This window comes from Dermochelys coriacea, chromosome 8 (genome assembly GCF_009764565.3).
Source record: "Dermochelys coriacea isolate rDerCor1 chromosome 8, rDerCor1.pri.v4, whole genome shotgun sequence".
Taxonomy (NCBI): domain Eukaryota; kingdom Metazoa; phylum Chordata; order Testudines; family Dermochelyidae; genus Dermochelys; species Dermochelys coriacea.
In genome coordinates this window covers 17,332,278-17,349,381 of record NC_050075.1, presented here as the reverse complement: position 1 = coordinate 17,349,381, position 17,104 = coordinate 17,332,278, and the positions used below count along the sequence as shown (strand labels likewise).

Genomic DNA, 17,104 nt, shown 5'->3' with positions numbered 1-17,104 from the left:
ATGTCTGTGAAAATCTCTTCCGAAAAAAACTCTCCAGGGTTCCTATTATGGAGTCTGTCTTGGATCATGGGAAGCTGCAGCTAGTCCTGGTAATACTGTATCCTGGAAGACTAATACATGCTGACACTCAAAGACAAATACTGAATCCTGTTAAATTCTGATGATAACCAGCAGAAATTTGTTTATAAGATAACACTATGGGAAGCAATAGCAAAAGAACACTGAGCAGTTCTAATTAAAAAGCCCTAGCAACCTGAGCAAACTGGTATTTTTTATTTGTAGTGTTACCCTCCTTCTGTGAAAGGTTACTGTAATTCACATTAAGTAGCATTGTATAAAACATTTTAGATCTGCATTTAATTTTTTCTTCTAAGTCTTGTTTTCTCCTCTGCAGAAATACACAAAAATACAATGATTTTTCCACCCTATTATTTCATAAGTGCTACCATTTCATAATTTATGTTCAGTCACTCATGGGAAAATACAAGCAGATAAATGAAAAAATTAAAAGATATCTTTTTTTTATAAAAATCAGCACATTTTGAAGCCAGGGAGTTAGATAATTAACTTTCTGAACCAATGACTATTCTTTTAGTATCATGGAAAGTACAGGAAGTTTGCAAAAATATATGATTAAAATGAAAATGAAAAACAAAAACCTTAAACCTAAACTACTCCTCCCTGAAACAATCAAGCAGAGGTGAGGTGGGAGTGGGGTCACATGCTAGCCCAGCTTTCTGCCAGGGTTCCCCCCACCCCCTGAGTGGGTTCAGAATTGAGCCCAACCCCCATCAACAGTTACCTGTAGCCTCTGCAATCATGTCAGTTACCATAGGCAAATCTCATTTCAATTACTAGTAAAATGACAGGTTTCAGAGTAGCAGCCGTGTTAAGTCTGTATTCGCAAAAAGAAAAGGAGTACTTGTGGCACCTTGGAGACTAACATTTATTTGAGCATAAGCTTTCGTGAGCTACAGCTCACTTCATCGGATGCATACATGAAATGAGCTGTAGCTCATGAAAGCTTATGCTCAAATAAATTTGTTAGTCTGTAAGGTGCCACGGGTACTCCTTTTCTTTTTGCGATTACAGACTAACACGGCTGCTACTCTGAAACCCCCAACTTCAGTAATTTAAAACAAGGTGAGCAAATCATACCCCAGGGAACAATAAACAAGAACCTTGTTTGTGCAAGAGTGTGTCCCCCCCCCCCCCAAACAATCCTTTATCTCACAGAGATCTCTGTCCCAGGCGCAGGCATACTTTTAATACAGGGTGGAGCGCTGGTTCGTGCTGGACGTTTCCATTCATTGTCCCACAGCTAGAAACGTGTGTGCAAGAAAGGGAGTCGAGGTGCCGCGGAGAACAGCGTGAGGTGAACGCCCACTCCAGGGACGACAGGAGGGGGACCCAGACGGCGCCTGGAGCCTTCCCCCCAAAGAGGGGGGCGAGGCGGTGGGTGAACTGACCAACTGGAGCCGGACAGGAATCCCAATCCCCTCCCCCACCCGAGCCCCCTGGGCAGCCTCCGCCCCTCCCCCACTCCTTGCTGAAATTGTTTCCAACCAAAATAAACTTAGGGCCAGCCAACGCCTCCCCCACCCATCTCTCTTCTCCTACCCTTCTTCCCGCCTTCCCCTGTCCCCCCAGGCAAGCCCTCCGCACAACCCCCCTCCCCCGCGCTCCCTCAACCGGCACCACCCGGGAGCCGTTACGGCGCGTGCTCAGTCACTCGAAGGTCTCGGGGACGGCCGGAACCGCCGCTGCGCATGCCCCGTCCCGCTTGAGCCGGAAGTGGTTGGTTTGTTGCGTGACACGTCGCACCGGGGCGGCAGCCGGGGGGAGGGATTCTCTCAGCGCTGCGAGGAGGGGTTGCCAGGTGAGTTTGCGGAAAGGTAGGGGCCGCTCCCCTGACGACAGCGACGGGGAGCCCTTTCCCCAGCCCACCCTATTCTCCCGGGCGCTGCCCCGCTCCTCCCCGTCCCGGGGCTCCGAGCCCCTGCCCCACAGTGGCAGGCTGGCTCGGGGTCCCCTCTTTCCGGAGGGGAAAACAGAGGCACGGAGGTGATTGGGCCCAGGCTACTACTGCGAGACAAAAAGAAAAGGAGGACTTGTGGCACCTTCGAGACTGACAAATTTATTAGAGCATAAGCTTTCGTGAGCTACAGCTCACTTCATCGGATGCATTTGGTGGAAAAAACAGAGGAGAGATTTATATACACACACACAGAGAACATGAAACAACGGGTTTATCATACACACTGTAAGGAGAGTGATCACTTAAGATAAGCCATCACCAGCAGCGGGGGGGGGGGGGAGGAGGAAAACCTTCCATGGTGACAAGCAAGGTAGGCTAATTCCAGCAGTTAACAAGAATATCAGAGGAACAGTGGGGGGTGGGGTGGGGGGGAGAAATACCATGGGGAAATAGTTTTACTTTGTGTAATGACTCATCCATTCCCAGTCTCTATTCAAGCCTAAGTTAATTGTATCCAGTTTGCAAATTAATTCCAATTCAGCAGTCTCTCGTTGGAGTCTGGTTTTGAAGCTTTTTTGTTGAAGGATAGCCACTCTTAGGTCTGTGATCGAGTGACCAGAGAGATTGAAGTGTTCTCCAACTGGTTTTTCAATGTTATAATTCTTGACATCTGATTTGTGTCCATTCATTCATTTGCTTCAGATTGGGGGGCTGTCTGTAAGCAAGGACTGGTCTGTCTCCCAAGATCTGTGAGAGTGATGGGTCGTCCTTCAGGATAGGTTGTAGATCCTTGATGCTGAAGCAAATACTCACCAGCAACCACACACCACACAACAGAACCACTAACCCAGGAACCTATCCTTGCAACAAAGCCCGTTGCCAACTCTGTCCACATATCTATTCAGGGGATACCATCATAGGGCCTAATCACATCAGCCACACTATCAGAGGCTCGTTCACCTGCGCATCTACCAATGTGATATATGCCATCATGGGCCAGCAATGCCCCTCTGCCATGTACATTGGCCAAACTGGACAGTCTCTACGTAAAAGAATGAATGGACACAAATCAGACGTCAAGAATTATAACATTCAAAAACCAGTTGGAGAACACTTCAATCTCTCTGGTCACTCGATCACAGACCTAAGAGTGGCTATCCTTCAACAAAAAAGCTTCAAAACCAGACTCCAAGGAGAGACTGCTGAATTGGAATTAATTTGCAAACTGGATACAATTAACTTAGGCTTGAATAGAGACTGGGAATGGATGAGTCATTACACAAAGTAAAACTATTTCCCCATGGTATTTCTCCCTCCCACCCCACCCCCCACTGTTCCTCTGATATTCTTGTTAACTGCTGGAATTAGCCTACCTTGCTTGTCACCATGAAAGGTTTTCCTCCTTTCCCCCCCCCTGCTGCTTGGTGATGGCTTATCTTAAGTGATCACTCTCCTTACAGTGTGTATGATAAACCCATTGTTTCATGTTCTCTGTGTGTGTTTATATAAATCTCTCCTCTGTTTTTTCCACCAAATGCATCCGATGAAGTGAGCTGTAGCTCACGAAAGCTTATGCTCTAATAAATTTGTTAGTCTCTAAGGTGCCACAACTACTCCTTTTCTTTTTGCGAATACAGACTAACACGGCTGCTACTCTGAATACTGCGAGACAGTGGCAGGAATTGCGGGTGGGCCCCGGCTCCGGGCGTACGGATTGGGGTGTCAGGGCCGCGAACGGGCGAACTGTGTGTGAGCAACACACATGTTGTTATTGTTGTTACTTAAAGCTGCACCTCATGCTTGTAACGTTGAAAACGCAGCAAGGTTTGTGGTGTCGCTTCCAGGCTGTGTAGCGCCTGTCGTTGCTTGGCCCGTTTGTTAAATCAGTTCCATTGTAACTGTTAATCATACCGGTGACACATTTAACTTATGCATTAGTGACTGTGGAAAGAAACACTCCTCTTATATCCATTATAATCTACATGTTTTGAGCTCTTCTGGCACTGTAAAATGTTAAACATTTACACACACACAGATGACAGGTTTCAGAGTAGCAGCCGTGTTAGTCTGTATCCGCAAAAAGAACAGGAGGACTTGTGGCACCTTAGAGACTAACAAATTTATTTGAGCATAAGCTTTCGTGAGCTACAGCTCACTTCATCGGATACTTTAGAAGATTGTGTAATGCATCACATATATTAGAGGGGTAGCCGTCAGTATCCACAAAAACAATGAGGAGTCTGGTGGCACTTTAAAGACTAACAGAGACTAACTTAAAGACTAACATATTGGGGTATTATGATCATTTTCGGAGTGTTCTTGAGTTTGCCTTCTTTCTAGCAAATATTTGTACCTAACCGCATCAACAATTTATTAGAGTTGTATGACAGCCAGAGGCCAGAGTAACCCTTTGTGACTCATACAAGCTTTGATGTTCTTATTTTACAGATAATTTGCAATGTCTGGGTTTGACAATTTCAATACAGATTTCTACCAAACAAGTTATAGTATTGATGACCAGACAAACTCCTATGATTACAATGGAAGCGGAGAACCATACAATAAGTAATTTGTACATTTTTTTCCATTCTGTAACTTGTATAGTATTAGTTTATCATGTCTATGATTGCATTTCTTTATATCTCTAACACTTAAACACATACAAACAACAAAACTGTTCCAGATAAGAATGGCCATACTGGGTTAGACTAGTGGTCCATCTAGCCCAGTTACTTGACTTCTGACAGTGACCAATGCCCATTGCTGCAGCAGCAATGAACAGAATAGCAATTACGAGTAATCCATCCCATGCCATCCACTCCCAGTTTCTGGAAGTCAGAGGCTAGGAACACCTGGAGCATGGGATTGTGTCCCTAACCATTTTGGCTAATACCCATTGATGTACCTATTCTCCATGAACTTACCTAATTCTTTTTTGAACTCAGTTATAGTTTTGACCTTCACAATATCTCCTGGCAACAAATTCCACAGGTTGACTGCGTTGTATGAAGAAAAACTTCCTTTTGTTTTAAACCTGCTGCCTATTAATTACATTGGGTGACCCCTGGTTCTTGTGCTGTGTAGGAGTAAATAATACTTCCTTATTCACTTTCTTCACACCGTTCATGATTTTATAGACCTCTATCGTATCCGCCTTTAGTCATATTTTTTCCAAGTTGAAAAGTCCCCATCTCCTTAATCTCCTCTCCTGTTCTATACCCTTAATCATTTTTGTTATCCTTCTCTTTTCCTTTTCCAATTCTAATGTATATTTTTTGAGATAGGGTGATCAGAGCTGCACATAGTATTTAAGATATGGCTGTACCATGATTTCTATAGTGGCATTATGATATTTTCTGTCTTATTGCTCTCTTTCCAAATGGTTCCTAACATTCTGTTAGCCTTTTTTGACAGCCACTGCACACTGAGCAGATGTTTTCAGAGAATGGGGGGAAGCGGTAGATGTGGTATTTCTTGACTTGAGTAAAGCTTTTCATACTGTCTTGCATGACCTTCTCATAAACAAACTACGGAAATATAATCTAGATGGAGCTACTATAAGGTGGGTGCAGAACTGGTTGGAAAACCATTCCCAGAGAAAATTTATTAGTGGTTCACAGTCAAGCTGGAAGGGCTTATCAAATAGAATCCCGCAGGGATCAGTTTTGGGTTTGGGTCTGTCAATATCTTCATCTATGATTTATATAATGGCATAGAGAATACACTTATAAAGTTTGCAGATGATACTGTACCAAGATGGGAAGGGTTGCAAGTGCTTTGAAGGATAGGATTACAGTTCAAAATGATCTGGACAAATAGTCTGAAGTAAATAGGATGAAATTCAATAAGGACAAATGCAAAGTACTCCACCTAGGAAGGAACAATCAGTTGCACACATGCAAAATGGGAAATGACTGCCTGGGAAGGAATATTGCAGAAAGGGATTTGGAAATCATAACGGATCACAAGCTCAATAGGAGACAACAGTGTAACACTGTTGCAAAAAAAGCAAACATCATTCTGGGATGTATTAGCAGGAGTGTTATAAGCAAGACACGAGAAGTAATTCTTCCACTCTACTCTGCACTGATTAGGCTTCGAGTGGAACATTGTGTCCAGTTCTGGGTGCCACATTTCAGAAAAGATGTGGACAAATTGCAGAAGATCCAGAGAAGAGCAACAAAAATAATTAAAGGTCTAGAAAACATGACCTATGAAGGAAAACTGAAAACATTGGGTTTGTTTAGTCTGGAGAAGAAGAGACTGAAGGGGAACATAAGTTTTCAAGTACATAAAAAGTTGCTAAAAGGAGGAGGGAGAAAATTGTTCTCCTTAACCTCTGAGGATAGGACAAGAAGCAACGGGCTTAAATTGCAGCAAAGGGCAGTTTAGGTTGGACATCAGGAAATACTTCCTAAATGTCAGGGTAGTTAAGTACTGGAATAAAATGCCTAGGGAGGGTGTAGAATTTGTCATTGGAGATTTTTAAGAACACTTGTCAGGTATGGTCTAGATGAAGTACGCAGTCCTGCTATGAAGTGCAGAGGACTGGACTAGAAGACCACTCAAGGTTCCTTTTAGTCCTACAGTTCTAAGATTGTATGAAGTAGCAATAATGATGCCAAGATTTTTTTTTATTTTTTTTATTTTTTTTTTGAGTGCTATCAGCTAATTTAAATCCCATTATTTTGTATATATAGTTGGGATTATGTTTTCCAATGTGCATTTGTCAGCAGTGAATTTCATCTGCCATTTTGTTGTCCAGTTATCCAGTTTTGTGAGATCCCTTTGTAACTCTTCATAATCTGCTTTGGATTTAAATATTTTGAATAATTTTGTATCATCTGTAAAATTACACCACCTCACTGTTTACCCCTTTTTCCAAATCATTTTTGAATATGTTAAACAGCACTGTTCCCAGTACAGATCCCTGGGGGACAGTCCTATTTACCACTCTCCATTCTGAAAAATGATAATTTATTCCTACCCTCTGTTTTTTAACCAATTACTGATCCTTGAGAGGACCTTCCCTCTTATCCAATGAATGCTTACTTTGCTCAAGAGCCTTTGGTGAGGGAACTTTGTCAAAGGCTTTCTGAAAGTCCAAGGGCACTATATACACTGGATCACTCTTGATCACATGTTTGTTGACACCCTTTAAAATATTCTAATAGATTGGTGAGATGTGATTTCCCTGTACAAAAAGCTCTTCCCCAACAAATTGTGTTCATCTATGTGAGAAGGCACGTCAGCTTAGAAAGGGGAATTTCTGTGTGGGTGGGGGAAAAGGGGAAGGGAAGAGAAGTAAATGTGTTAGTGCTCCTTCAGGAGGGTCCAGAGGATCGGAGTGTTGCAGAGGTGTCTGAGTTTTCCTCCCATAGGGGTAGAAAAGGAGATTTGATTGTGGAGGGTCCCTTCTGGGCATGGGTTTTGAGCAGAAGGAAAGAGGGAAATTACAGACCCTTGTAATGAAATTATTCATTTTTTCTTAAATGTCTCTGTACAGTCTTGGCAGTTGCTTTCATTGATGTGCAGAAAGAACTTATTAGCATTAAATTATACAATGTACTTACATCTACATAATGAGTAGAGAAAAGAGACTTATTGAAGAACAACACTCTATTAGATATACATTTATTTTTATGTAACATCTATAAGAGGAGGTTTCTCAGAAGTGATTAGGTATCCCTCTGGGTGTCACAGTAGTGATTCTTTGCTGGTGAATTTTTGCAGTACTAGTTTCAGGCTACCTGTGAGATAGTAAAGTGTTAAAATCATTTTGTTTTGAAGCGTGTGGGTGCAAGCAGCTTGTATTCAAACAGCTTGTATTCAAAAGTGCAAACTTGACACAGAATTAGTATTCTGTGACCAGAGTTTGAGAAAATTTGAGTTAGAAACTGAAATATTACTAAGGTGTCATCTGCATCAGGTCATGGTGGAAGATGTCATAATGTGTGCTTATGCACTGAATGTCATAATCCTCATCATATGTATGCTAAGAGTGGTATCTGATACAATTGCTATATGGGAAGGGGGAAGATAGTCTATTTGTCTTTCAACTCTATGAAAATATCATACGGGAAGCTTAAATAATATGAAGACTTTGGATCTCCTTTCAAGATTGAGCTCTGTTAAATATAGGATTTAATACTGAGTATAAATTCATGCTGTCATTTGATAAATTATAGGAGTGAGATATACAACTGAAGGGGCTATATTTGGATTGACAGATACCTTTTGCTAGTCTTCTGTAGGCCCAATCTTGTCATATTTTCAAATTTAAATGGGCTTGGATTGGTTTTGGTCTGAAAATGCTACTACTTGGAGGCGTCTAAATTTTCTTACCACTGTGTGATATCTGATGATAAAAAGGTGTAAAAACTTATAAACTAAGCAATATTTGACCTGATTACTTAAATTAGAGAACTTGAGATAAGGAGTCCATATACCTTTTTAAGTCACACTTTACTCCTTGTGGTGGGTTGTGGTGAGTGCATCTGTGCAGCTACACATTTAGGGTGGGAGGAGTAATTAACTTCACTTTAAAAATTAGCTAAACAAGATTATATATTGTATACTAAATTGTTATAGAAAGAGTGTCTTATGTGACTGGGGAAAGGTTTAAAAAAACCTGTGCCTGCCAGTAATATTATGTTGTTCTCCACAGACAATATAGTGGCTATGACTACTCTCAGCAAAGTGGATTTGTCCCTCCAGAGATGATTCAGCAACAGCAGCCTTACACCGGGCAGATTTACCAGCCAACACAAACATACACTCCAACTACAGCACAGTCTTTCTATGGAAGCAATTTTGAGGATGAGCCACCCTTACTAGAAGGTATAACTTGTTCCTTACTACTCATCTCCAAAACTGTCCCTAACTTTGGGGTAACCTAAGAAGTAAGGAATGTACTTTCTAGTTAACTTAAAAAAAAATGGAAGTAATTGCATCTGTCATGCCTGCCTCTGAGTTCCCCTGCCAATTTCTCATTTTACAATCACATTCTCTTATTTCTCTCCCCTGTTGGTTTCTGAAGGCCACACAAATTAAATGGGAAACTGATTGATTGTACACAACATTGTCAGATGTGGGAATAAAAGCATAGATTTTTTTCCTCAGTCTGTTATAAAAGCTGTTATTTGCAACAACAAAAGGTTAAGATTTTTGAATTGATAGTGCCTCTTTAATGAATTATAAATAACTGACTTTAGTGTTTAGAACCCAAATTCTAATTTGAGGAAGGGAGTAATAAACGTGTAGGATATGTCCTACAAAGAATACAAGGTGCTGGAATTGATACATATTGAGAATACTTGGACTGATGGCTGGATTTTTCACCTTCTCCATATGTTATACTCTCAATCAGAGTTTAAGACAAATTACCCTTCCTGTTATTAAATGACAAGGAAAGTACTAAGCAAAATTTGTTTACTAATCTACATAGATAGTGTCCCATTCCTTGAGTTGGTAAATCAAAGCTGTGCCATGCAGAGGGTCAGTATTAGAAGCAATCCTGTGTTAGAAGCAATCCCAAGGAGTTCTGATTGAAGAATCTGGACCTTAGAGACTAGCAGTCCCTCATTCATGAGTAGTTGAGAAATGGAGTGCCACAGAGACAGTACGCTCAACCGCCTAAAGGAGAGATGGAATGTCTTCTATCATTCTTTGGTCATCTAAGGAATAGTACTGGATAACCATCATGTCTTGCCTTCAGTCTGGAGCAGATTTGAAAGTGAAGGGGCAGGAAAATGGGGGCAAAGGAAAAATAAAAAGGGAAACAAATCTTCATAATTTTTTTCATGTAACCTGTAGAATTAGGGATCAATTTCGACCACATCTGGCAGAAGACACTAACAGTTCTACACCCATTAAAAGTAGCAGATGGCAGCATCATGAATGAAACTGATTTGGCAGGACCAATGGTCTTCTGTCTTGCCTTTGGAGCCACGTTATTGCTGGTAAGATACAGATTGCAAAATATTAATGTGTATTGTAGTCCAAAAACGTTGAGAAAATCTAAATTATTCTTGGGGGGTCTCATAAGAATCTCCATGGCCTGCAAGTCACAAAACAGGTCTTGACCAAGGATTTGTGGCTCATTAGTACATGATTTGGGGCCTGATTCAAAGCCCTTGAGGGAAGTCTTTCCACTGTTCTCACCATGCTTTGGGTCAGGCCCTTTAAGTAATGTGCCATGTTTCTTTATGTAGTGGCTTCTTTGCATATCTTCCTTTTGTGAATATGGCTTCTGTTGTCACGAAGACTGAAGACCATAGTCACAATCTGGGAGGAGGACGGGGGGATCAGATGACTCATTGTCCTTGGTTTTATAAAGTTAAATCTTCGATTTCTTCAATCTGGTACAAATCAAGATGTGGTGTTTGCTGTCAAACACAGGTTCAATAGAATTTAATTGTGTTATTTGCACAAAATGTTTTAATTTGGTTGCCTTATCCATAGTTTTGGCTCTTGATACATATTCCGTTTATACATTTAGTAGCTTTTTCTATCATGCCAGTTTCTGATGCACAGAAATTTTACTTTGGGTTATTTTAATATTTCTTTGTTCAGTATACTTAGTTTATTGTTGGTAGTTTTCCTTTAGCTGATTGTCTTTAAGAAAAAATTAATAAAGGAGGTTCACAACTATTCAATTACTTTTTAAAATTATATTGATGTGGTTGACACCACCAATGTCAGCATTATTAAACATGATTTACCACCAGTTCAGCAAAACAATGGCCAAAACGGTTAACATTTGCTGATTGACCTATAGACTTTGATGGGAACAGGCCTGTGGTCTCCAACCTTTTTATATCCAAGATCACTTTTTGAACTTAAGGGCAACCCAGGATCTACCCTGCCCCTTCCCCAAAGCCCTGCCATGCTCACTCCATCCCTAGTTCTCCCCCCACCCTCACTCACTCTCTCCGGGCTGGAGTTGGGGTTCGGGAGGGGGTGCAGACTCTGGGCTGGGGCCAAGGGGTTTGCAGTATGGGAGGGGGCTCCAGACTGAGCCTGGGGCAGGGGGTTGGGATGCAGGAGGGGGTGAGGGGTGCAAGCTCTGGGAGGGAGTTGGGGTGCAGGAAGGGGCTCTGGTCTGGAGCAGAATGTTGGGGTGCAGGGTGCTGGCTCTGGGAGGTGGGTCAGAGTTGGGGCAGGGAGTTGGGGTGCTGGCTCCAGGAGGGGGCTCAGGTTTGGGGTATGGCCTCCTGCTGGGCGGCACTTACCTTGGGCAGCTCCCAGTCAGCAGCGCAGTGAGGCTAGGGCAGGCTCCCTGCCTACCCCAGCCCGATGCACTCCCGGAAGGGGCCAATGTGCCCCTGTGGACCCGGGAGGGTTTTGCCATGTGGCTCCATGTGCTGCCTCTCTCTGCAAGCACCGCCCCCGCAGCTCCCATTGGCCACAGCTCGCCGTTCCCGGCCAATGGGAGCTTTGGGAGCGGTGTTTGCAGGCAGGAGCAGCTCACAGAGGGAGATCCCTGCACCTTCCCCTCCCCTTCATCCCACCCCCACCGGGGCTGCGCTGACCGCTTCCAGGAGCGGTGTGGCACTGGGACAGGCAGGGAGCCTGCCTTAGTGGCAGCCCCACTATACCACTGGAGATCGTGTTCGACTGGGAGATTCTCTAGAATCGACCAGTCAATTGCAGTTGACCAGTTGCTGACCACTGCTACAGGTGTTTTGCCATTAAACTTAATTGGAATAAGATTGACTCCCAGGGTCTCTGCCAATCTGACGCAGTGGAAAATTCCTTCCCGACCCCAAATATAGCGATCAGTTAGATCCTGAGCATATGGGAAAGACCCACCAGAGAGAGAATTCTCTGTAGTAACTCAGAGCCCTTCCCCTTTAGAGTGAAGAAAATAACCACTTTGTGTGTTACCAGTTTGAGAGTGAATTGAAAACTAATCTGAAAATGGGTATGTGTAGGCACAACAGGTAGGGTTAAGACAATAGAAAATACACTGAAATGAAAACAGCTGAGAAATTGGCATATTGGAGGATATTACAATGGTGGGTAATCACTTAATAAAACTCAGGATTCTGTTTATGCAATGTTTTGAATTTATTTCAGTTTCAGTCACTTGGCTGATCCTGCATCTGAACATCACTGCTTTTGGGTCCAGAATTCAGAGTATTACAGCCTGCTTCTCCCAGAAATTTCACTATATCTGTACAGGATTCAGTCATTTGGTACAGTTTTCTTGGTCTGTCTAAAAATTAAAGAACGACTTCCCTGTGCTTCTAGCACTGTAGTTCATACATTTTCCTATCTGCCAATCTAAGGCAGTCATGCAGCTCTTTCCATATTGGATGCATTCTTAAGCTGGGTCTCCAAGTCATGCTCTGAGAGGATACATACCTAAATAAAATGGAATCAGATTTTTAAATAGTATATTAACACTATTTTACAAGACCAAAAATAATTCTAGATGGGAAACAAAAACCTTGAAATATTGTATGATGATGAATTTACGCTGTGACATTGCTCTCTGTGGCGCTTCACACGCAAAAATTACACCCCTTAAGACAAAAATCAAGAATCTGAATCACTGGTAGAGATGGAAAGAGTTATGTCACATGCAATATTTTTCAGTGCATCGCTAATTTACATTTTTTATTTAGCCTTTGATCCTTGCTGCAGTAAAGGTGCTGATAAAAAACCATTCAGATAATCCTCCGAGTAGGATCAACTTGCAAATAGAATGGAGTAAATCCAGCGGAGTTGATAAGATTTTTTGTAGCTCAGCTAGAACTACGTGTTACATAAGCACACTAAGTTTGCATCTGGTTAGATGCACCACCTTTTGTAATTGAAAACTGATATGGTAAATATGCCTATTGGACATTTCGGTATACAAGTACTCTGTCTGGATTGTTTGTGGGATACTTTTCTTAATCCTCTTCATCTTTATCCCTAAATCCTACTTCAGATTCCTCCCTAGGTTAAAGATTACCACAATTTTATACTCTCCTTATTTGTAAAATGCAGTGTTTAGTCAACTTTAAGATAAAACATGTTTAACTTGTATTACTCCTCTCATCTTTAGGTTGGTAAAATTCAATTTGGGTATGTGTATGGAATTAGTGCAATTGGATGTTTAGGAATGTTTTGCCTGCTGAACTTAATGAGCATGACGGGCGTCTCGTTTGGCTGTGTTGCTAGTGTCCTGGGATACTGTCTTCTTCCTATGATCCTCCTTTCCAGTTTTGCAGTTATATTTTCCTTGCAGTAAGTATCAATACTAACTATTTATAATAAAATCCTGCTTTCATATATTGTGGATTTTCCCCCAATTGGAGGGAAGTTCTGTTAGATGGAATTTATATTGTATTAATAATGGATTTGCCAAATGAAGTACACACTTATACATCATGAACACTTATTCACTATCCATTTTCAGTTATTATAAATTACTTTTAGATTCAAATTATAGTAGACTTGAAACATGTTTATTTATGAAACAACTCAAACAGGTTGTATATCAGGATATAGAAAACTGAAATGATTTAAGAAATATAGATTAAATTTTAATTAATGTTGAATCTGGAAAACTAAGTTAAATGCCCAGCACAAAGAAAATCACTAACTTTATTACTCATCACAGAAAGCTACTTGTACAGAAGAGAAAGGAACACCTTGTTTTGAGTTTACTCAGTTCTAAACCTTTTTGTACTTAGAACTTAATTTGTCTTTTTTTACTAGTCATTCTAAAATCTTTACTGAATAATAAATACTAATTTTATATTTACTGAAATTCCATGTACATTTTATTTAAAAACCCTCAATGATAAAATTCAGTATAAAGTTTTAAAACAATCAGCCTTTGAAACATATTTAATTTACTAGAAAATATTCTAATTCCTGCATTCATCTAAGCACGCACACACACACACCTTTTTAAACTGCTCTTTTCTTGTATGTTACAGGGGAATGATGGGAATTGTTCTCACTGCTGGAATTATTGGATGGTGCAGTTTTTCTGCTTCCAAAATCTTCATTTCTGCCTTAGCAATGGAAGGACAACAGCTTCTAGTAGCATATCCCTGTGCTTTATTATATGGAGTCTTTGCTCTTATTTCTGTGTTTTGAACTGTCTATTCTGATTACTGGACTTCAGTGGGCTAAACTGAAAGGAGAAAGGAAAAAAAAAAACCCCTTGGAACGCTTAATTGGACTAGCAAACAGCTACGTCGCTGCTATCATGCAAACTTAACTCTTGAATTGTCTGATGGAGCAATGGAAACAAACATGTTTTGTTCACTTTTATAGGACTCGTGAATACTGTTTGAATTGACCTGCAGTGTCTATAGCTAAGTTTTCATGCTTATACAGTTAAATATGTAATGTTTCTTTATCATTTCTACAGCCTTTAGAAAAGTAACTTTGGGGGGTTTTGGGAGAGTTGGGGTGGGAGGAGAAGTGGAGTTGTAGTTATATTTGGTAGGTTTTTAATCAGCAAAAGTAAATGAAACTACAGACATTGCAGTCTTTATTAAAAAAAAAAAAAAAAAAAACCCCAAACAATCTTTGGCCAGCCCAATTTCTGTCACCTCTATTGCAAAGAGTTTCTTAAGCAAGTTGAAAATTGCATATTTTCTGTATTTTAACAAATACTCTTTAAGCTGTTGTTTATACAATGTCGGTATTTCAGAATTCGATATGCAATTTAAATTGTTTAATTTGAAAACAAATCCTTTAGTCAAAATTATACAAATTAATTTCAGACTTGAAACGTGAATGTGTTTAGATGTTAGCACCAGTTTAAGTGGTTATACCTTCTTGGGTTTACCAAGATTACTTGCAGGAGCTTGTTCTAATAATGCACGTATTAATGGCTCAAGGGTAGACTTTTTTTTTTTTCTCTCTTTTTTTTTTTTTTTTTTTTTTTTGGAAGTATTACTTCCAGGGGAAAAAACCCACCATTTTGAAAAGCATATTAAAGTGTCATGGTTGTCAGTATTGCAGTTATTGTAAAGGTCATTTGATGCATATTGATTAAATTTTCCCCTAAATAATTTTGAGCTGGAATTGACTTTCTAACCCTCTTTCTGCTTTATAGTTTTGAATGTCCATAATAACTAGAGAATTTCAACTATTAAAATGAAATTAGAACTTTCACATTTGGAATAATCCACAACACTTAAATAAAACAGCAATACTCTCCCTTCTTCTGGTTACTCTTTTGATACATTTGAATTAGCTTTTTACTGTGCTTAATCTTGCAGTAAAAGCATAAACTTGTTTTTGGTGATAGTCATCTCTGACTCAGCATTGTCATAATTTCATGGAAAAAAATAAGTAGGAAAGGGAAGATGGGTAGTGTTAGTTTATACACTTTTTTGCTTATTTTTTAAAACATGCATGAAAGAAACCATTCTAATTTTGTTTTACACACTTGTGGTTATGAAATTCTTCTTTCTAGGGGTAGACTCTGGTTTAAGATTCAAATTCTGTCCCTGTTTGGAATATTCCTTGGTGAAATGGTAGAAGCTCTTATCAAGTTCTTGGCTGAGATTTGCTCTTATGGTGGGTAATCTGGAGTAACAGTTGACTGCATTATAGTTACTCAGTTTTTTACCAGTGTAACTATCAGATTACAGCTTTGCTTCTGTTAGATTACACTATTTTAATTTAAATGATTGTTCCACTTTTCCTTCTCTGCCCTAATAGTGTTTACATTTCAACAGTTTGCTTTCAGTTAATGCTCATGTGCCACGGTAATGCAGTCATCTTGGAAATAACTTCTTCACAAGCTGGTTGCATTTTTGAACCTTTTTCTGTTAAATTCAGTTGTTGAATACACAACGGTGTATAAGTTCTATGTTTGCAATAGGTCTTATTTTAAAGGGAGATTTAACAAAACAATCGGGTACTAAAAGCTACTGCCATTTTCAATGCAAGCTCTAATCATAACATTGCAAGTGTCTTCTTAATGTTGCATGGATGATGAGTTTTAAAGGAATCATACAAGAGACATTTGTTAACCCTTCTCCCACTGTTCCGGGAAAGTGAGTTAGAGGTAACCATCTCACAGTAACATCTGTGGAATTTGGGCCCGCTCTTCAGAGATGCTGAACATCCCATTGATGGCAGCTGCAGATGGGGAACCGTAGATGCTCCCATATTCACAAAAAGTAAGGAAAGAATTTTATCATTAGCTTATCACATACTATTAATTCAGTGTGGCAGACTTCTCAAAATTGATTTGAAGTGTCCTATAATACAGTATAGCTATATGCTATGAGCCATAGTAGATACACACATATATGCCTTAAATTTGAATTTCTTTTCATGAGAGTAGTTAAGATTGTCAACATAATCTTATCCTTTCAGTGCCTTATTACAAATTATCCAAACCGATATTAGGAAAATCCATTTTCTTTACTTTGACATAAAGTTAAAAGCATTTTACTAAATATTTTGTAGTTGGTTTTCGTCATAGATGGAAATTCCACAGCTGCCCCAGTGCAAAAAGTTCCTACTCTGTTTAATGAAGAACATTATCTGCTGATGGAGCACAGTGTCCTGTGTTTCTGCAAGTAAATTAAAATGATTACCTTTTTAAATGAGAAGTAATTAATTACAGAACCATTCCCCTAATAAATTTCAGAGCTCAAATACTTTGAGCACATTAGGTTCTAAAACTCGTATTGCATTTTTGAGAGTTAGACTAATTAGTCTATCTTGAATATATAAATTGGTTAATGTTTGAAAACTAGCAGTAAATCTGCAGATAGCTGGCATGGTGATTAATTATGCATTAAACTGTTTTTAAATAGCTTTTCTGACACTGGCACAATAAGAAAACGAAGTGCGAAGAAAAACTTTTTTTTTTGTTCTAGTCTACCAGTTGTCTTAACTTTTTATAGAAAGGGAAAACTTGAAAGCAATGGGAGAAAATATTTATAATTTCTATACCACATTTTTGTAGATTCATAAAACGTAGGTTTTGACATTTAGAGGGACACTGTCAGAATAAAACTCTCCACAAAAACTGTTTTACCAATAAAACCTAATTCACTTTTTCCATTTTACTATGGTCAGACAGTGAATTTAGACTAGTTAAATTCAATAGGTAGTTCCTGTGAACTAGTACTAGCACAATTGTGGTATCCT

At 39.8% G+C, this 17,104-nt stretch overlaps 1 protein-coding gene across 1 annotated transcript; it reads left to right on the top strand.

The window, feature by feature from the left end:
- Positions 1-1,677: 1,677 nt before the first annotated feature.
- Positions 1,678-15,155, top strand: YIPF5 (Yip1 domain family member 5). Its single transcript, XM_038414368.2, has 6 exons — positions 1,678-1,879; positions 4,427-4,543; positions 8,646-8,818; positions 9,794-9,939; positions 13,035-13,216; positions 13,915-15,155. Exons 2-6 carry the CDS (start codon positions 4,437-4,439, stop codon positions 14,075-14,077), a joined length of 771 nt encoding a protein of 256 aa, XP_038270296.1. The 5' UTR covers positions 1,678-1,879; positions 4,427-4,436; the 3' UTR covers positions 14,078-15,155.
- Positions 15,156-17,104: the final 1,949 nt, after the last annotated feature.

Coding starts and splice junctions, on each gene's coding strand:
- YIPF5 (XM_038414368.2), top strand. CDS start 4,437: ATGTCTGGGTTTGACAATTTCAATACAGATTTCTACCAAACAAGTTAT. Junction 8,819..9,793: donor TGAGCCACCCTTACTAGAAG/GTATAACTTGTT, acceptor TGTAACCTGTAG/AATTAGGGATCAATTTCGAC. Junction 13,217..13,914: donor GCAGTTATATTTTCCTTGCA/GTAAGTATCAAT, acceptor TGTATGTTACAG/GGGAATGATGGGAATTGTTC.